Genomic DNA, 21806 nt, shown 5'->3' with positions numbered 1-21806 from the left:
GTGCACAAAACACCCAAGAGTAACAAAATCCACACAAGAAAGTATGGGAAGCAAATATCCTTTGGTGGAAGTGTAGATCTAGGTCTCCTCCTTCAATCCCTAGCAAATCAACAAGTTTGAGTGCCTAGAGAGAGAGATCGGGCAAAGAGAGCTTGAGTAGCATTAATGGTGGAAAGAGAGAGGTTAGAGGTAGGTGTGGTAGGTAGAAGAAGCATCCTTATATAGCAACCCTAAAAATCCAACCGTTATTGTGTTCTCAGTGCTGCAGCGGTACAACCGCTCCTGGTCCCGGTACAACCGGGACTCACAGTTTACGTGCAGAACCCTACCAGGCGGTACAACCGGGCGACCAGGCGGTAGTACCGGTTGAGAAGAACAACCGGACCAACCGCCCAGACACCGCCCAACCACTGCATAGGAACAGAAAGTGAGTCACCCCTGAGTGCGGTAGTCGAGCGGTACCGGGCCGGTGCAACCGCATGGCCTCGAGCGCTCAGGCGGCTAAGTCCTGAGCGGTAGAACCGCTCCGGACCCCGGTGGTACCGGTACGACCGGACCAACTGGGCCACCACCGCACGAGTACCGCATCAAAACAAAGGCCAGACCAGTACTTGGGCGGTGCCTGGCCGGAACAACCGCCCTAGTCCTTGCTGAGCATTGGCAGTACCACCGCCCGGAAGCAGCGGTACAACCGCTTGAACAAAACTGGTCAGCGCCAAGACCTAGCGGTACAACCGCTCCAGAGAGCGGTACAACCGCTGGAGCCCACAGTAGACAGTAGGAAGGAAGGGGAAGATAAGAGAGGGGTGAGGTAAGTGTACGTGAATGGATACCCCCAACACTTTCCAATGTGGATTTCCTCTTAATAGTATGGGTTCCCTATGACCAAAAGAGATAGACAAATGTGGAAAACACCGTCTTCGATCCTTTTTCTTCAGAGAGAATAGCTAACCGAAAAAGACCTAAAACCAAAACCTGGAACACTTAGCATAAGATTAGGTCAATAAAGGGTTGTCATCATCCTCCAAAACACAAAGTAGGGAAATGACCTTACACGGGTGTCCCGAGAGAACTTGCTGAGCACACTCTTAATATTGATCCGAAGTTTAAGCCAGTAAGGCAGTTTCTCCGACGGTTTAACGAGGAAAGGCGCAAGGCCATTGGAGAAGAGGTGACCTGGCTCTTGGCGGACGGGTTCATTGTGGAAGTTTTTCACCCAGAGTGGTTGGCTAACCCGGTGTTCGTACTCAAAAAGAACGACACCTGGCGTATGTGTGTGGATTACACCGATTTAAATAAAGCTTGTCCAGCTGACCCTTTTGCTCTCCCTCGTATTGATCAAATAATTGATGCTACGGTGGGTTGTGAGCATTTGAGTTTTCTGGATGCGTATTCAGGTTATCATCAGATCAAGATGGCAGTCAAGGACCAAGAGAAGACAGCCTTCATCACTCCGTTTGGATCCTTCTGCTATGTATCTATGACTTTTGGGCTTAAGAGTGCCCAGACAACTTATCAACGGTGTATGCAAAATTGCCTTCACAATCAGATTGGGCGCAATGTTCATGCTTATGTGGATGATATAGTGGTGAAGTCCAGAAAAGAGGAAACCTTAGTAACAGATATGAAGGAGACCTTTGATAACCTCCGAGTCTACAAGATGATGCTTAACCCGGCTAAGTGTGTTTTTGGAGTCCTCGCTGGCAAACTCTTGGGTTTTTTGATATCTAATAGAGGTATTGAAGCTAACCCGGAGAAAATTAAGGCAATCACCTCCTTGGTCAAACCGGTGTGCATCAATGACGTTCAACGGCTGGCGGGTCGCGTCGCTGCTCTGAGCCGGTTCGTAAGCCGGTTAGGGGAGAAGGCGATGCCTTTGTATCAGATGATGAAAAAAACGGATGATTTCGTTTGGAGCGATGCTGCAAACTCTGCTTTTGAGGATCTGAAGAAACAGCTTGCTGAGCCGCCGGTTCTTGCTGCTCCAGTTGAGAAAGAGTCGCCTTTGTTATAAGTAGCCGCTAACTCATGAGCTGTTAGTGTGGCAATTGTGGTGGAGCGCAAGGAGGCTAGCAAGGAACATCCGGTTCAACGGCTGGTTTACTACATTAGTGAGGTGTTGATTGAATCTAAACAAAGATATCCACATTGGCAGAAGCTCGTGTATGGGGTGTTCATGGCAAGCCGGAAGCTCAAACATTACTTTTAGGGTCACCCAGTCACTGTGGTTAGCTCTTCTCCTTTGGGAGACATCATCCAAAATAGAGAAGCTACTGGACGAGTCGCCAAGTGGGCCATTGAACTTGGGTCTCATGGGTTGAAGTATGTGCCACGTACTGCGATCAAATCTCAAGCGATGGTTGACTTTATTAATGACTGGACAGGGATGCAGATGCCAGAAGAGAAACCAGACAACATGTATTGGACGATTCACTTTGATGGGTCCAGACAATTGGAAGGCTCAGGGGCTGGAGTTGTTTTAACTTCCCCTCGAGGGTGACAAGTTTTTTTATATGTTGCGACTGATGCTTCCTTGTACTAACAACGCAGAAGAGTATGAAGCCTTGCTCCATGGTCTTCGAATGGCCAAAGAGATGAGCCTGAGCCGGGTCCGGTGTCTTGGCGATTCAGATTTGGTGGCTCAGCAGGTGTCAGGCAAGTGGGATTCCAAGGACCCTCTCATGGCGGCTTATCACCATGAAGTCGATGTTGTTGCAGGACATTTTAAAGGTTATCAGGTGGAACACATTGACCATAGGAAGAACGAAGCGGCAGATGCTCTAAGCCGGTTGGGGTCTTAGCGTAAGCCGGTGCCACCTAACACCTTTTTGGATGTTTTGCATAACCCGTCTGTTAAGTTACCTACAGAGGAAGATTTAGCCGTTCCTGACCCGGATGCACAGTTGGTGGCAGCTCTTCACGTCATCCCAGATTAGACAGTACCGTTCTTGGCTTACATGACCCGGGGCGAGTTGCCAGAGGATGAGACCCTGGCCTGACAGATAACCCTGCGGTCCAAATCAATGATGATTTCTAATGGACAGTTATACCATCGCAGCGTCTCTGGAGCATTTCAGCGGTGTGTTTCTCCTGAAGAAGGCCAAGAAATACTTCGTGAGATCCAAGAAGGGGATTGTGGTCATCACGCCGGGTCAAAGTCTCTTGTGGCCAAAGCTTTTCATCATGGTTTTTACTGGTTGACGGCTCACGCTGATGCAGAGGATCTGGTCAGTAGGTGTGATGGATGTCAAAAATTTGCACGATGAACACATGTGCCGGCTCAAGAGTTACGGATGATTCCAATCACCTGGCCGTTTGTGGTCTGGGGGCTTGACATGGTTGGACCTTTCAAAAGGTCTAAGGATAAAAAGACACATCTTTTAGTAGTAGTTGACAAATTCACAAAGTGGGCTGAGGCGGAGCCAGTGAGTAAGTCTGATGCAGCCACAATGGTTCAGTTCATGAAAAAGGTGATCTTTCGCTTTGGTTTTCCACACAGCATTATCACTGACAATGGCACTAACTTATCCCAAGGGGCTATGGAGAAGTTCTGTCAACGTGAGCATATCCGGCTTGATGTTTCTTCTGTAGCTCACCCTCAATCTAATGGGCAGGCTGAGAGAGCAAATTAGGAAATTTTAAAAGGTCTCAAGCCCCGGCTCATGGTTCCCTTACAACGGACGCCGGGTTGCTGGGTAGAGGAGTTACTCTCGGTATTGTGGAGTATTAACTCCACCCCTAACAGATCTACGGTTTATACACCCTTCTTCATGGTTTATGGAGCGGAAGCAGTACTGCCTAGTGACATTCGTCATGACTCGCCTCGTGTGGCGGCTTATGTTGAAGCTAATAATGAACAAGCCAGACATGATGTGCTTGACTTGTTAGATGAGGAAAGAGACTTAGCAGCAGCTCGATCAGCAATTTATCAACAGGACTTGCGCCGTTATCACAGCCGTCGGGTTAAGTCCAGGACTTTTCAAGAAGGTGACCTGGTGCTCCAGCTCATCCAGGATCTGTCAGATGCACACAAGCTATCCCCGCCTTGGGAAGGACCCTTTGTGGTCAGCAAGAACTTAAACAACGGGTCATATTACCTCATTGATGTTCGAGAGCACAAAGATTCACGTAAGTCAGAGGAGGAGACCCGCCAGCCGTGGAACATTCCTCAACTTCGGCCATACTACACCTGAGCCACCGGCTCTCATCATGTACATACTTTGACGTTGTATATACTATGATAAGTAATAAAGCAGGACCTCTGTCCTTTTCCTTTTCAAAGATTATATATCTTTACTCTTTTTCACTATTTAAAATGACTATTAAGGAGCTGATTATATCTGAATCAAGTCTAACCTTTTTGGTCCGGCTTATGATCGTATTCAAATCTAGCTGTAAACCTCATGATCACTTGGGGGCTTCCTGTTCAAACATAGGTCGTATTCGAACCAAAGAGAACATAGCTGTCGTAACCCTCTTGATCGGCTCAAAGCCAAACTCACCAGGGGGCTTCTTGATCGTATCCGAATCATAGCTTAAACCCTTTTGGGTCTGACTTGGATCGTATTCGAATCAGGGTCGTTAAAAACCTCTCAAGATCATTTGGGGGCTTCCTGTTCAAACATAGGTCGTATTCGAACCAAAGAGAACATAGCTGTCGGTACCCTCTTGATCGGCGCAACGCCAAAGCCACTGGGGGCTATATGATCATATTCAAATCTTAGCTTAACCCCTTTGGTCCGGTTTACTGATCGTATTCAAATCAGAAACCCCCAACCTTTAGTTACAAGGTTATTTATATTGTTTGCCACCTGTTATTTTTCTTATTGGTCTTTTATTGTCTCAAATTTTAAATAATCAGCATGGTCTTTTCGCCGGCTTGACTATTTGACAATAAGCCGCCAAGGCATGATAATCATCAGGCATTCAGAAGCATTGACTTCTCAAAAGGACTGGATCATCAACCTCATCACATGGGTCATATAAACCGGTGGTCCAGAGGTCAAAGATACAGGTATGATTGTTGTTTATGAACAATTTCTTTATGTGTTAATCCAAGGTTATTTCAACCATGTTTATTTTCACATCTAGTTCTGTTTTTCTACTATGATAAAACTATCGGTCATGTACCGGGTATTCTGACCCGTTCGGTGCTAAACCGCCAAGCAAGCTTTTCCTTTGCTACAGGAACAAAGCTGAAATATTACAAAGATAACCATGAATGTGACGCGTATATTGATATCAGGAAGCAAAGAGTCACAAACGGCATCTTATGCACGATGGCATAGGCAAATTATGTTGTTGTTTCAAGCTAATTATATTACAAGGCTTTCAAGAGCCCACAAAGATGGTTCTCACTCTTCCTTCGCCGGTTCACCTCCTTCTGTTAATTGAAAGCTGGGATTGGACCAGTCAAAGCCGTTCACGGCAATGAACTCTGATTCTTCATCAATCAGGCCAGCCAGATCAACTTCTGGAGCAAACGTATGTTGACGAACCGCCGGGAGAAGGTCTGTCACCTTGTAAGAGGGAGTCGCCATCTTCTTATTCTCCAAATCAAAACCCGGCTGACATTTGTCAATATTGGTTTCATCTCCAAGAATAGTAGCCTGAGGTCGAACTTCCCTCACGCAAGCAATGAAGTCATCCTGCTTAAACAGAGACCCGTCTTCCTTCACGGTAGGGTACCCCCTGGCTACGTCCGTCGGGTCTAGATCTGGCACCCAAGCCTTGGAATGGCTCAGAGCAGTCAAGGCTCCGGCTCTAGCGCAGGATCGTTTGACCTCTTGGAACCTGGCGGGTAAGATTGATAATTTCTTCAAAACGTCGCTCAGCCGATTGGGTCCTTGGTTGGCAGGGGACATGGTGGCAAGTGCTTGTTGAGCACCAGTATACAATTGCTCCACTAATGTATAAACCACCTTCAGCTTGATCACGCTGTCTTGGCTCCGATTTTTCCTTCGAGGACCTGGGAAGTTTTTTTATACAGAGGCTCATCAGGCGGTTCATATTCCAGGTCAAAAAGAAGGTATAAGTGATTAAACTCAGATAACTTACCAAAGATGGTGGAGACCATTTGAGACACCCGGCTCTTTAAACCGGTAAGCTCGATGGTAACCTCCTCAAGAGCTGATTCAGCTTTCTCAGCACGTTCGATTAGCAGTGTCTTTTTTCAACCCAGGATTTCTTCTTGGCCGTCAAACTGGTCTTCAATTTCTCTGTCTCAGAAAGACTCAGTTGGAGTTTAGTGTCAGCAGTTTTGATCTCTGTCTCTTGTTCCGCCAGCCGGGTCTTTGCTTTAGTTAATTGAGAGCTCAATTCAGATAGGGCGTTCTGCAAAACGTATATAGGTGTGTCAAAGCTTAAACTTAAGATTCAAGTCTCAAGTACTATGCACTGCAAGACCACTTGACACTTGGGGGCTAATGTCTGCCAAAACAATTTTTTACGACTCTTATATATTTCAAGTCCCAAGTGCCTTACAAAGTAACAGCACTTGGCACTTGGGGGCTAATGTATGATATTCAGAAAGTTATTCAATATTAAGCCGGATTACAATGCTTATTGGGACACACTACAAGAAATATGTCAACTTATGACCTTCTCTTAGTGACCCCAGCTGAATTGGTCGTAAATTCAGGGCCATTTCGCTTGGAAGGGCTCAAACACTGAAATTGCTTACACCAAATGGTCACAAAGCAGACAAGAGGCGCCAATGACCTTATTTCTACATGATTACGACCAATATAAATGGTCATGAGGTTGTGAACGTGGATGCATTGGTACTTATTGCTATGACAAGGCGCCACCTCATCAGTTTTGCCTATGTGTCATGTCCATGTTTCAATTTTTGCCCTAGGTTGTGAAGCAACCTATATTTCTGTCATTCCCAAAATTCTCCAAAAAAATTGGGCATTCTTTACTATCCAAATCATTGCCTCATGACAATATTCAACTCCATTTGACTGGTAAATTTTCCTCGGCAAATTTCCAAAGTTTTTGTTCAGCTCGAACTGTTGTGAAGGAAGTACTGGCTAGGCATATCCTAATGAGCTGAATTTTGGCCACATCTTGTATATTCCCAAATCATAGCTCTCCACAAATTTTGAGCCCCATCTAACAATACATGTGACTGTGTCTTTAACATTCATGTTTTTGTCCAGTGTGGTACGTTGCAAAGCAAGTGACACCTAGGCTCCTCCATTTGAGCTGCAAATTTTCCAAGATAGTGTCCTTAGTAGATGATCATCCTCGGCCAAAACTCAGGCCCATTGGCCATGTGCATTTCCCGTACCACTAATCAAACACTTGGGTGTTGATTCATGTTTGAACTCGGTTTAGTCTCCTCGTGAGATTCTTATATTGCCTTCTTCTTCCTAACACCTATCAGGGGAGTGCCCAACCCACTAGACATGCCTAGGCCGCCCGAAACGCGTGGCAACACCACGGTCACGTGGTGACCATGCGGTGGGCATGCAAGTCTACGCGCTTTGGAGTTGGGGCCCTGGGCCACCATCCAAACCTCAACGTATCGCCACCAAACCATGTATTTCTGATTAAATAGATACTTTTCTACCTAGAAATGATTTTTTGAAAAAATAAAGAGCAAACTATGAGGCAGCTGCAGTTCAAATTTGTCCCGCTTCCTACTAAATCAGCAGAAATTTGTCTTTTTTACCAGAGGTGGACAAAAACTTTTGGCACCCAACCATTTTGTCAATTGTGCATTAAACATGGCCTAGTATTTAATAAAATTGATTTGGTCCAATTCTGCAACAAATATATGGTAGGTCCTTCACAAAAAACTCATTTTGGGCACTCGAAAAATGGAAAATTGATTTTTTGTCCAAAGAAAAATGAAAACTCCCTTATGCAATTTTTTGGCCATTCCAATATGCACCCTTGTGCACAATATGAGATCATTTGAACAAACTATGCCATGAATGTGGCCATAAGATTGATTATTTGGCTTGAAAGCCATGAACCTTCAAAGATGATAGCTCATTTCTGAGAACACTTTTTTAAAATAATTGTCGTATTACAAGTTTGTTATTTTTCCTGGGAACTTGGCCACATATAATGACACGATGCGAAGGTTTCCCAATTTTTTGTTTTTTTTTGAATTTTTTATGCCCGTTTCAAAATGCGGTCAAAACGGCGGGAATGACTGTCCCTAGCTAGTGGTTGAATCTTGGAATTTTTTTGGTGTTTCTCTGATTAAATAGATACTCATGTACCTAGAAATGATTTTTGGAAAAAATAAATAGCAAACTATGAGGCAGCTGCAGTTCAAATTTGACCCGCTTCCAACTGAATCGGCGGAAATTTGTCTTTTTCACGAGAGGTGGATCAAAACTTTTTACACCCAACCATTTTGTCAATTGTGCATTAAATATGTCCTAGTATTTTATATAATTGATTTGATCCAATTTTACAACAATTATTTGGGAGGTCCTTCACAAAAAAACCTCCTTTTGGGCACTCGAAAAATGGAAAATGGTTTTTTCGTCCAAAGAAAATGAAAACTTCCTTAGGCAACATTGTTTGCCATTCCAATATGCACCCTTGTGCACAATATGAGATCATTTGAACAAACTATGCCATGAATGTGGCCATAAGATTGATCATTTGACTTGAAAGCCATTGATCTCCACACGTGATAACTCGTTTCTGAGAACATTTTTTTAAAATAATTGTCGTATTACAAGTTTGTTATTTTTCCTAGGAACTTGGCCACATATAATGGCACAATGCGAAGGGTTCCCAATTTTTTGATTTTTTTGAATTTTTTATGCCCGTTTCAAAATGCGGTCAAAACGGCTGGCTTGACCGTTCCTAGCTAGTGGTTGAATCTTGGAAAACTTTTGATGTTTCTCTGATTAAATAGATACTTATGTACCTATAAATGATTTTTGGAAAAAATAAAGAGCAAACTATGAGGCAGCTACAGTTCAAATTTGACCCGCTTCCTACTGAATCGGCGGAAATTTGTCTTTTTCACAAGAGGTGGATCAAAACTTTTAACACCCAAGAATTTTGTCAATTGTGAATTAAATATGACCTAATATTTTAGAAAATTGATTTGGTCCAATTTTACAACAAATATATGGTAGGTCCTTCACAAAAAACTCATTTTGGGCATTCAAAAAATGGAAAATGAATTTTTCGTCCAAAGAAAATGAAAACTTCCTTAGGCAACATTGTTTGCCATTCCAAGATGCACCCTTGTGCAGAATATGAGATCATTTTAACAAACTATGCCATGAATGTGGCTATAACATTGATCATTTGGCTTCAAAGCCATGAATCTTCACACATGATAGCTCGTTTTTGAGAACACTTTTTTAAAGAATTGTTGTATTATAAGTTTATTATTTTTCCTGGTAACTTGGTCACATATGATGACACAATGCAAAGGTTTTCCAATTTTTTGAATTTTTTTGAATTTTTTATGCCCGTTTCAAAATGCGGTCAAAACGACGGGCATGACCGTTCCTAGCTACTGCTTGAATCTTGGAATCTTTTGGGTGCTTCTATGATTAAATAGATACTTATTTACCTAGAAATGATTTTTGGAAAAAATAAAGAGCAAACTATGAGGCAGCTGCAGTTCAAATTTGACCCGCTTCCTGCTGAATCGACGGAAATTTGTCTTTTTCAGGAGATGTGGATCGAATCTTTTGGCACCCATCCATTTTGTCAATTGTGCATTAAATATGTCCTAATATTTTAGAAAATTAATTTTGTCTAAATTTGTAACAAATATATGGTAGGTCCTTCACAAAATAACTCATTTTGGACACTCAAAAAATGAAAAATTGATTTCTCGTGAAAATAAAATAAAAAATCCCTTTGGCAATATTGTTTGTAATTCCAAGATGCAAACTTGTGCGAAATATGGAATCATTTGAACAAACTATGAGGCAGCTATAGTTAAAATTTGCCCCGCTTCATAGTGAATCGACGAAAATCCCACCTAGTATGAAAGTACATCTAGTTATTTGAGGGAATCGTACGTAAACATTGTCATAAAAAGAGAAGGGAACTTACCGCCGGGCGTTGTGGTGCTGCGTTGGATCTCCCCGACACTGCAATGGAGCTTCATCGGGCACCGTGGTGCTGGGTTGGAGCTCTTAGCACGTCGTTGAGAGCTGTAATGGAGCTTCATGGGGATGTCATCGGTGTTGCGTTGAAGCTTTTTCACGCTCGGTGCTATCGTGACATATTGATGTGATCGAACAACCGCCAATGCGCAGATCGGGCGGCTAGCTAGGCGGATGATTTCTAGACAAAATTATCTGACTGACTCGTAGTTCTTTGCTTATTGTTAATCGATTAAGACCAATTTACATGGTCATAACATCATCAAAGCCTATGCATCCTTCTGATTGGTTCATGAACATGTCATGCGGATCAAGCATCACAGACCGTCGGATATTCACAGATCCAATGACCCACACCCGCTCATGCTCTCACTCCTCGTCCCATCCGCAGCCCAACCACCCAAACCCTAACCCAGATCCACTCCCACTCCAGCCGCCGCTGCCCCCTTCTCCCTCCCAGATCCAATCCAAGTCAGAACCCCTCGCCCTCCCGTCCCCGGCCTCCATCTCCATTCCTGCGCGTGTCGGACACCTCCCTCCGGCAGAGCTCGACCCACACCGCCAAGCGCCGCTGCTCCACCCTCTCCCGCGCCCCTCAATCCCAGATCCCCGTCTCCAAGTTACCCTCTTCCTCCCTCAGATCTCGATCCGTCGTCCACCATCGATGACCCTCCCTATAGACGAGATCGAGCTCCTCCCTCCTCCTGTTCTCCCCCAGCCTTATCCGCTCCGAGCCAACCAACCACCCTGTCCTTGGGATTTTGCCGCGCGGCGCCTCGTCTCGCCGGCCTGGCGACCACAGGCAGGCAGTCCACGGCCAGGATGGCGGCGTGCCCCGCCGCGACCACGTACACGCACAACACTCCGCGCCTCCCCTCCCTCTCCTGCGGTTCCTAACAGACGCACTCGTTGCGGTCGGCGTCCCCGGAGTTGGCGCAGGAGGGGCTGGCCGGCGTCCCCCGTCGACGTCCTCCTCCCTCTTGTCCTGCGTGATCTGGAGGGGGATGGAGCGGGCGGCCATCATCTGAGGCTAGGCCACGTCGGACCGGGAGGGGACCATGGCGCCGCCCCATCGCGGTTGTCCTCGTTCACCTCTGCTCCAGCAGCGTTGCCTTAGGAGATGGGGGCCATAGACCTTGGGAACCCGCTCCTCAACCGCACCGTCGACGGCTTCCTCAAGATCGGCGCCGTACGCACCCCCCACCCTACTCTTTCATCTGTTCTTCTAATTCTCGCTGACAGATTCAGATGCTTTTTTGTGTGACTAATCTACAGGTGTTGTTGCTGGGGTGTATGTAGGCATGGAGTATGGAGTGGAAAGGGCCAGTGGTGACTGTGACTCGGTAATGATTCTCTGAAAATGGATCTCTCTTCATGTTTCTTGCACTTAGCTGAACCTTAGGTGGAGGGAAAATCTACCTGTATGACTGCCTCCCCGTCGCAAACATTATTATCTGCCTACTTAACAATCTACATCTTTCTTTTGTTGAGTAAGATTTTGAGCTAATTAATTAGGGGTAACAACGCATCACGTCTCACTGAGTATAGAAACGTTAGTAATAGGATCTGGATTTATTTGTGTGGATGTTTGTTAAGTTAACTCATCAACTGACTCTCTCACTCTAAAAAATGACAAAAAACTCATAAACTGATGGAACCGTTCCCAGAAATAGATAAAAGGGGGATTTTCTTTTCTGGATGAAGGTCCACATGTTCGCAAAGAGGCAGAGTTAGCTTAGGTTCAGAGCGCACCATATTTCAGTTAACACCTAGCCATATTCAGTTGTTTATATCAAGCACTAGCAGCTAGCTGTGTCTCATAAAAAGCAATCTTGCAGAGACACAGACTGGCTAGATTCAGAACCGCCTGGATCTCGGTTAGATACTGGCCAGATGCTGTCTGTTGTTATCCAGTGTTATAGAGCAGTATTTTTCACTCGTGTACAGTAGTGCATACATCAGTTTGTGTTGGTGCTGTACAGACAAATGTGACACGAAATTATCTTGGTTTCTTTGCAGTCCAGAATGGGGCGTGGGAGAAGCTGCCGGCCGGCGGATCTGGTAAGACAATAAGTACTACACTATAACCTACTAGTATGGCAGTATTGATATAAGGAAACATGTGATGCAATATAGTTGCCTTGCATACATGTGATTATACTTTTGCTTAATTTCTAGTATAATTTTCTTCAGAGTGTAGATATATGTGTACTAATTAGACATTGAACGGTTACTTGCAGTGTGAAAGCCACCATTGAGAGGAACAAAAAGGCCAACCATGACACATCCAACTCTAGCACGGTTGCAGAAGTCAATGCCCACGTAACATCATGTCATTCTTTCACTCTACAGCAATTGCTTGAATTGACACCCAAGATGTGATCTGTAAAGTCAACACCTTCTACTAGTCCTTTTCTGCTCAGTTACTACATACAGAGTACTAGTACTACTTACAGTAGATTGCTAGACTTTGCTCCTGAACCTAAACCTCAAATCCCTTTGCTATTGGCTGGGGCGCCCTTCCCTGTTTTCTGTGGATGTATTACTATCTTTTGATTGCCTGAAAAACCAATGAGCTACTACCTAGTACAAGAATCCCTGAATCTGTCCTAGAAACACCATACCAGACAACCATATTTCAGGCGGATGCATGTCATCAATCATTCCTGGCATTCTTATTTCCTTATATTAAATAAGTACTCGTATGTTTTGAGTGATTCGTTGCTTGAAGCCAGGCAGTAAGTATATGGCAAGCCCTTCAATTATATACGGTGATTTAATTGTTGCTTCAAGTGCATTTTTTATAAGCTGCAAGCCATCCAGCAACATGTTCGAATTTATTTGTACAAGTCAGCAAAATGGACAAGAAACACCATAACCAGAAGTTGAACTATCATCCACTGTTATGATTCCCTTTTGAGCGTTGCGGTGATTCAGAAGCAACAAATCATAACAATTAGATCGGCCGCTCCAGCCAAGCTCCTTACAAATTCTTTTTTTGTAAAGAACCATCCTTACAGCACAGTTACGGGCTACGTATTTCTAATTACTTTATATGAAGAAACACTTACCTTGCAGCCATCTAATATGCAATTCTAATAATATGTGATGCCTGATTTTTTTAGTTGTACATGCCATTCGTGCATGAATTCCTTTTCTTATGTACCAACTCCCTAATCATGTTTTGTGTTTTCAGTTTGCTATCTTAGGAGAACCTGGTGTGCTATATGGGGAAGCAAAGCAGCAACCCACAACTCAACTTGTGACTCCAGATGAAGGCACCACGACGCACCATGATTATCCATTGGAAGGTCAGCTCCTGGACAGTAACTTTCTCTCAATTTGTGCTCTGCTTGATATCAGTTCCTTGTATGGCTGCTGCATTGATGCAAGTTGTAATGTGCAGGGCTTCCGAGTTTGCACCCCGCCGTCCGGACGGAGCAAGGAGGGGTCATCGTCCACACCGTGGAGTTGGTTGAGCCTTGAGTGCGACCTGGAGAAGTAGGGCATTGTCTGGGGTCATCTCTTCCTTTTGCCGTGGTAAGAAATGAGCGCCACTCTTTGTCGTGCATGTATCAAAATGGCAGAAATGTTGAATACATGTTTGCTCTCAGCTGGGATACTTGGTTGTACCCCGGGGAGTTGGTTGAGCCTTGAGTGCGACCTGGAGAAGTAGGGCATTGTCTGGGGTCATCTCTTCCTTTTGCCGTGGTAAGAAATGAGCGCCACTCTTTGTCGTGCATGTATCGAAATGGCAGAAATGTTGAATACATGTTTGCTCTCAGCTGGGATACTTGGTTGTACTTAGTTATGTGATTTATTCATGTTCGTGCTGCTTGTTAAGTGATTATCTGTATGTCATTGCTACCCCGTTGCATATCTCTCTTTTCTTGTGTGCTGCATTGTAGATATGCTTGATGGAGTGAATGCTTTCAGTTCTGGTTGTGTCAAATCTTTACTATGTCCCATGCTTAGTGTTTACTATATTGAGGCATTGGCCATCGGAATTTCGGCGTGTATGTATAATTTTAGTTCTGGATGTGTCCAATGCAAACATTACTATCAACTGTTAAATTGATTCTAAAATTTCTCATTAACTTCATTTCAGACGATGATTTCTGGATTTGGTACCAATTTATTGTTGGCATGCATGTGCTATGTACCTTGCTTTGGTTTTATGTAGCAAGTGCCTTAGTACCTTTTCTGTCATGTGGTGTCCATGGATTGAAATGTTGGCTGTTATATATTGATTGTAGTATCGAAAATGCCTCAAACCTGAAATACTTAAAATAGATTGTTGTTCCTTTCTTGTTAGTTTTGATACCCATATACCTGCCTTGTATTAGCTCTTTCCTTTCGTGCATGTTAATTCAGTGTTTGTGTTGATTTGATGCCAATGTTCAAAAACAAGATTTTTATGGATGGGTTTATGTGTTCTGCTGGTATATATGCACACAGAATGGCCTTCATTATTTTTGTATCTGCTGTTAGATTTGCTTTTATTTTGTTTCTAACCATTTTGTTCTATAACATGCACATGCTGGCCTTTCATGTTTTGTCGCGAGCAACAAGACGAAGAAGTCGGAAGAAGCATAGTTCTAGCTCATTGGAGCTAGTTCAAGGAGTAATGAAGCCCTTGATGCTGATCTGTTGGAACAAACTGAAGCACGAACTTGGCTCATGTGATCCACTTGTAGAGCTTATTATACTGTGATCGCATTTGTATGTGTGATCACATTTGTATGTGTGTTAGATGATGTAACATATTGCTTCTTGTTATTTGAAGTATTACATCTGTTTTCTGTCTATTTTGATTTAAATACTGGTTTAATTACTGGCATATTGAAATCTGAGGAACATGACCATGACAACAAGGACCCACAAACTAGAATCAAACATTTGGGGCCCATTTAGAACCTGACAATTGGGACCCATTTGCAAAAAAGGAAAAAGGCCGCAACCCAAAACTAAAAAGGCTGAATTGTTGGTCTAGGCTGCATCTTAGAAAAAAAGGCCGAATCAATGGCCCAAGCCCATATAGCTAGCGAAAATTAACAGGAAAAATAAATATTAAAAATGCTGAATTAATGGGCTCGGCCCATGTAAAACACCGAATTGGACTGGACTGATTCTTATCCATGTCAGCTTGCCACGCTGGATTCCTACGTGGCCTGGGGAGGTTGCTAGTGACCAAAATTTTGGTCAAAGAACCAACGACCTTTTACATATCACAGAGAAGGTCGTTAATTTCAGTTTACGATCGCCAGCTTTTGACCTTCTGTTTTTGGTCAAAAAAAGGTCACAAATGAAAAACAATGACCTTTCAGTGACCAATAGTGGTGGTCACAAGTTGACATATTTCTTGTAGTGACAATTCTGAAGTTAAGTACCGGTTCATTTTGATCCATCGAGCCGGCCCTTGGGGACTATAAGTGAAGTTTATACTATTCTGTTGGACTTTAGAAAAATCTAAGGGTAAAGCTTTAGCCTATATCATAAGTCTACAGATCATTCAGGTTTTATCATAATCTAAAGACTTGGGGGCTGGCAGAATATAAGTAAGCCGGAAGAGCATACCTCATACTTCAGCTGCAATTGCTTCACCATCTCGACTTTCGAGTCACGGCTGGAGTGCACATGGCTGAGATAGCCAGACAATATGTCATTGGCGTTCAGATGGTTGTAGTGAGAAACATCAAAACGCACTTTTTGTCTCTCCAAGGCCTCTTGTTTAGCGGTGTGACGAGCCAACACGGTGGGAGTCCCCGGCTCAACAAAACGGCTTCCAGTAATCAGAACGTCATGGGAAGACGATGATGGCGGGTTGGCCGAGCTGGACGGTCCGGTAGTAGAGGGGTTAACGATGGTATCGTCAGCTGACGGCTCAGGACGATCTAATTGAGCATTGGCAGCCGGGTCTTCTGGTGCTTCAGTTTGAGGGGGAGAAGGTGGCATGGCCGGTTCAGGCGCAAGGACTGACGAGTCTTCCGCCGGCTTAGTCACCTTGGCCTTCTTGGACTTAGCTTGGCCACTAAGAAAGATGTTATGAGACTGTCAATATAAAGTTGCAGTTTGAGAAACACGGAGGAAAGATGATTGTTTCCTTACCCATGGGCAGTTTTGAAGGCCGGAAATTGTGTCTGAGAGGAGTCGCCAGAAGAGCGAGAAACCTCCTTCAAAGGGCAAATAACGTCAGTAGCACAAGAGAATATATTCATTAATGAAAGCCGAAGAGGAATATAAAAGAGACCTCATTTTGGCGTTTTTAGGAGTTTGTTGTACAACAGGAGGCGGCTCATCATCGTTCTGGGCTTGACGACGGCTCTCGTGTTGCTGCTTTTTCAAAAGAAAATGAGGGTCCAAATAAGCCAAAGGGTGCGAAAACCTTACTTTCCAGGTTACCAGTCGAAGTTTCTGTCTCGGCAAATGGTCTGAGTCGGAGGAAGTAATTACCTCTTCTTCTCCGGCCTGACTGGCCCCTGTGTCGTCCTGGCAATAATCAGTGTCAATAAGGTTATTAAAAAACTGGCCAAGGGAGTCAAGGGCTACCTCCGACTCAGAAGTATCGTCGTCAAGCTTTAAGAGGTCCTCAACGGTGGCCTTCTTATTCTTCTTAGACCTCTGGGTCGTCTTCTTGGCGGTCATGGCGGCGGCTCTAGCCTTATTGGCGGCTTTGTGGTCATACTTGGCTTTCCAGAAATCAGATTTGGCATGTAAACAAATAAACAAGATGAAAGGTCATGCAGGTATTTAAAACGGCTGAGAAAAATACAAAGAGAAAGAGGTCAGAGGTCCTTTACCTCTGGCGCCGGGTTAAGTTTGCAGAACGGGTTTAACCCGACTTTACTGCAGTCTTCATACTTGCCGTTCACTAGAAGAGTTGACATTGAAACAATATCTTCTTCAGTAAGTTGAACGGAGCTATGATGAAGAGAGTCATTTGGGCCACCACCATATTCATACATCAATTTGGATCGACGGCTTAGAGGGATGACCCGCCATGAGACCTATCAATGGGTCAAGTCAACTCCAGTTAAGCCGTTCCCCAATAAGGCGTTAATCCTTTTGATTGATGGCATAAGCTTCTTGCGTTCGGCGGCAGTGAGTTTGTCAGGGAGCGCAAACTTGGAGTCAAGTCGCTCTGCGCGATAACCCGACAGTGGCTTCTCATTTGCTGGTGAAGTGTCTTGACAATAGAACCAAGCCTGATTCCAGTCTTTGGGATGACTCGGCAAGACTATTAGAGGGAAGACGGCGCCCTGTCGACGCAGAATTGAGATGCCTCCAAGTTCCAAGCTAGGGCCATTGGTACACTCGTTCTGGCGGTTCAGATAAAAATACTCTCTAAAGAGTTCCACAGTCGGTTCTTCTTGAAGGTACACCTCACAGAGAACTTGGAAATTGTAGATATTGGATATGGAGTTGGGCCCGAGATCTTGAGGGTGGAGTTTGAAAAAATGGAGGACATCTCTGAAGAACTTTGAGCCGGGCGGTGAAAAGCCACAGTTCATGTGGTGAGAAAAGATAATGACTTCAGCATCTTTTGGATTGGGCCATTCCTCGTCCGGGTGAGGTGCACGGTAAGACATAACATTCTTCCCTGGCAAAAATCCTATGGAGAAGAAGTCCTTCAAATTATCCTCAGTCACTGTTGAGGGAACCCAGTTGCAGACAGTCGGTGCTTTGGACGGCATGATGTTCAAAAGACGAACTAAAAATAAAGCAACATGCCGGTTCAATTCAATGATAATGGTGAAATTAAGTGATGATGGTACAGGGGAGTAATGGCGGCTTAAGTAAGGGCTAATGTCATATAAGGAAAAGTAAGTTGGCGCAACAAGCCGCCATGACTACAGATATTTGAGAAAGCAGATTCGGCAAAGTGTTGAGACAAACAAGTTTCCTAATTGCTTGATATTATTCCAGATCAAATGGCTATTCAAAATGGAAAAAAAATTCTAGACCTAAAAGTTCAGCGCAGATGAGTTTGTGAGTCCTAATGAGGCCTTTATACTGGGAAAAGGGATCTAGTAGTATCAAGAGTAGGCACAAAACAACTACCGCACAAACATATATCTCTTTCTAGATCAAGAAGAGGCTGCAGTGGAAGAACTATGAAGAAACTGCGATGAACTACGAAGAACATGCAAAAACCTAGAAAGCCCTAATGCAGATCTAAGGAGCAAGAAGGGAAACGCTTACAGCCACAGATCTTCCACGGAGAGTCACCGCCGTTCTCTGGACTGATTCGGGTCGATGCAGGGGCCAAAGTCGACGGAGGAGAGGTGCTCTCTGACGGCGGCGGAGCTCGAGCAGCAGCGGGGGTTGCGTGAGGAAGAAGACGAAGAAGAGAGAAGAATGAGAAAGACCGGGCGTGCCTATTTATAAGGGGATAAGCGAACAGGCGGGCGCGAAAATCGAGGAAGACCCGAATAATGATTATCCAACTAAACGGACGCCTCGATACTCGAAATTCATTAAAGAATAAAGATCCGTTGAGAGATGACGTCATAATAGTTTTTCGTGTTTTCAAGAAATGACGTCATGGCGGGTTACAAAAAATTTCTGCGAAGAAAGGAAGATGGATTTTGTCTAAGTATTGAAGATTGACAAAGAACAAAGTTCAAAGTCAACCTGGGGCCTAATGTTGGGGATATAGCTATCAGGTATGACCCGCTCAGGAGGGGCCGGGTCAGCCCCAATGGCGGGTCACAAAGGAAGCCCAGTAAACATTCAAGACGATAGTTTATTAAGGCTTATAGAAGGCCTAAGCCCAGAGGCGGCTTAAGGCCCAATATTGTAAACCGCCGTATGTAAGGAAAAACTTGTAAAGAAAGGCATATAAAAGAAGTCACCAAGCCGGACATGCTTTATGAGCCGGTCGGGACTCCGTAGGCCGCCAGGCGTCAACCCGTGTATATAAGGGGACGATCCGGAGGCGGCTTAGGGCAAGAAAACAAGAGATCGATAACCAAGCCGGCGGATTAGCCTCTTGGTGATCAAAACCCCAGCAATGCCAACACAACTAGATGTAGGCTTTTACCTTCATCGTAAGGGGCCGAACTAGTATAAACCTCTCGTGTCCCTTGTCCCGATTAACCCCTTTAAGCTTCCTAGTTGCGATGGCCCTACGGCTAAGTCCTTCTGCTAGGACATCTGCCGTGATAATTCCACGACACAATGTGTATTGAAAAAAGTAGATGTATGTTGCAAAAAAGAGAAAGGATAAAGAGAGAAAAAAAGGAAAAAAACGAAAGAAGAAACACAGAAAGCCGAAACCCAATAGGAAACCCTTAGTATGTGCATTACTAGTGGCGTACAGAGGGCACGCCGCCTACCACATGAATGATACTAACTGTATTTTTTTTCTTGTTAGTGACGCGTGGACGACATGCCACTCATTGGCTTCCCTGCACCGGTGAACTTAGAAAGGTAGTGTTGCCCAAGTAGGGGTCTTTTTGAACCTCGAAATTCTAAAAACACAGGGATAGAAAAACCATAGGATTTAAATGTCATTTTCATTTCAACCCTACAGGATTTTGGTTGTTTGGTTACATCATAAAAAATGCAAATGATTATTTAAAATAAGTTTTAGTGGATGCTAGAAAGCCTATGGGAGGTAGTAAAAAATATCCTTAGGAAACTTTCTATAGGATCAAATTCTATGAATAATCATTTGTTGTCAGAATCGCGATTTTGAATTGGATCGGAGCTCCGATGATAGGATCGCAAATAATAGAATCTTCACTATCAAGATCGTAGAAATGTAGATTCTATGAACCAAAATTGTAGAATCAGAGGGGCCAGTTGGGTCGTAAAGTTGTAGAATCGTATAACGGAATCGTGATTCTAACAACCTTGATCAAACAAACAACATAGAAAAAACTCCTGGGATTCCAATCCTATGAAATTCCTATAAAAATCTTTGAATCAAAGTTAGAGCTAGGCTAGAAAACTTTTGGAGGTGGGACATTTTTGCCATCTCAGAAGTAGATGACATGGCTGGGCACTAGGTACGTTCTTTAGTCAAAAAGGTAGCTAGTATGCAACGCTGGCATGCAAAGAATGCATAGAACGGCGGCGCACATAAGTACCATGCAGAGCATACACAGTGAGAGCGCGTAGTTTCATGCATGCTTAATCAGTGCGATGGTGGGAAACGGATTGTCGGCCACTGAACTCCGCATCGCGATGAATGCACCGCACTGGGTCGGCACGCCAGCGACGTGTGTGCCGAGCTTGGACTGGAAGAACTCACCCCAGAGCTCGATGGTGGGGAAAACACCGAGGAAGCCTTCGCACAGGGCGGCGAAGGCAGCCAGCAGCACCACCGTGTTCGGAGTAAGGTGGTGCGGCTGGAGCCCGTGGAACTCCAAGAAGGAGCGGAAAAAGCCACTCGCCGGCAGCCCCAGGCCGCACATAAGGTGCGAGCGGAATATGACCCGCTCGCCCTCCTCCGACGCCGGCGATATTTCTCCCTCCGGCGCGAGGCGGACCCGCACCCTGCCGGGCAGCCGCCATGTCTGGCGGAAGATCTCGATGTCGTCGTCGTAAACCTCGGAGCCATCCCACACTCTGGAGCGTACAGCAGGAGGCGCGGCGGCGGAGGAAGAGCTCATCGCTGTGGGCTCGGCGTGATTCGGAGCAGCAACGACAAGAGGAAGAAGAAGCAAGAAGGAGCGAAAGGGAGTGGGGAGAATGGGCGCGCGTGCTTTGCCGCCCCCTCCCCCCGCCTACTTGTAGGCTCGTGGGCTGAGAAGCCGAGGGGGCGGTCATGGGATTAACTGCGCCCGGGACCCCACAACCCCCACGATTTACCACACGAAGTTACCACGTGCAATAACCGCGCGGGAACCCCAACCGCCCGCGCGGCCACAACGGATCCGTTCGCATGCCGAGGCGCGGTAGTGGCGGGCCCCGCCTATAGGCCTGTCCCGTCGCGCGCGTGGGTGAGCAGACTAGCTCAGCCACGTGGCGCCTCGCGACGGGTCCACCATGGGAGGCGACCCGGAAGCTTAGCAGGCACACCGCCTGAACTTCGCCGCGACGTTCAAACTTTTCTAGGGGCAAGTCGGCCTTGAGCAAGTCCGACTCCAACTAGTCGGCTTGATAGAGGACGGCTAGAGAGGCCCAGATCCAACCACCGGAGAGAAGAAACTGTTGAGGCTCCTTGACATGTCGCCCTCGGAGCCTCACCAGCTTCGGGGACTACTATCGGAGTAATGGACCACGGGTAGGCTAACCCAGGCCCAGAACATTTCAAGACATTGAGGCAGACTGCGCCCCTCGAGACCCCAGGACGAAGAGCCGCCTTCTGAGAGTCGGCAGCGAGGCGGCCGACTGCCCACTCGCGGCCGAGTGGCAGGGACGACTTCAGGATAAGCCGACTCCTGACTGGCGACTTCCAGAGAAGCCGACCTTGGGGAGTCGGCCCGCGACGCCAACAACCCCCATGCCCTCATAAAGAGGGACGGGACGGGGAGTGGCCATAGTAAGGTCCACTCCCACCCCTTTTCCAAGGGCAGGCGTGGCTACAGTACGCCGTACCCGCAGAGATCTCCGCGCGGCGCGACACTATTGCCATGCCGGCCCTGACGTCAGCCCCAGAGGGTGGAGTCCTGTGCCCACGACGGCCTGCCGGTACGACCCAGGGATGATGGGTCCCACCAGTCGGTGGGCGTACGAAAGACGGCGAGAGCGCCA

General features: G+C 45.6%; 1 protein-coding gene across 3 annotated transcripts; it reads left to right on the top strand.

The window, feature by feature from the left end:
* Positions 1–10492: 10492 nt before the first annotated feature.
* Positions 10493–14911, top strand: LOC123105796 (uncharacterized). Of its 3 annotated transcripts, none has more exons than XR_006451005.1 (7): positions 10493–11292; positions 11379–11446; positions 12123–12164; positions 12344–12488; positions 13300–13414; positions 13510–13643; positions 13718–14911. XR_006451005.1 is itself a non-coding variant. In XM_044527942.1 (7 exons), exons 1-6 carry the CDS (start codon positions 11224–11226, stop codon positions 13587–13589), a joined length of 432 nt encoding a protein of 143 aa, XP_044383877.1. In that variant the 5' UTR covers positions 10497–11223; the 3' UTR covers positions 13590–13643; positions 13718–14911. The 3 variants fall into 3 exon arrangements, 2 of the variants coding, with proteins under 2 accessions (XP_044383877.1, XP_044383878.1); XM_044527942.1 differs by having other exon boundaries at positions 10497–11292; positions 11403–11446; positions 12344–12425; XM_044527943.1 differs by having other exon boundaries at positions 10501–11292; positions 12344–12425.
* The last annotated feature ends 6895 nt before the right edge of the window (positions 14912–21806 follow it).

This window comes from Triticum aestivum, chromosome 5A (assembly GCF_018294505.1).
Source record: "Triticum aestivum cultivar Chinese Spring chromosome 5A, IWGSC CS RefSeq v2.1, whole genome shotgun sequence".
In the NCBI taxonomy this organism is placed as follows: Eukaryota; Viridiplantae; Streptophyta; class Magnoliopsida; order Poales; family Poaceae; genus Triticum; species Triticum aestivum.
This window is presented reverse-complemented; position numbering and strand designations above follow the sequence as displayed.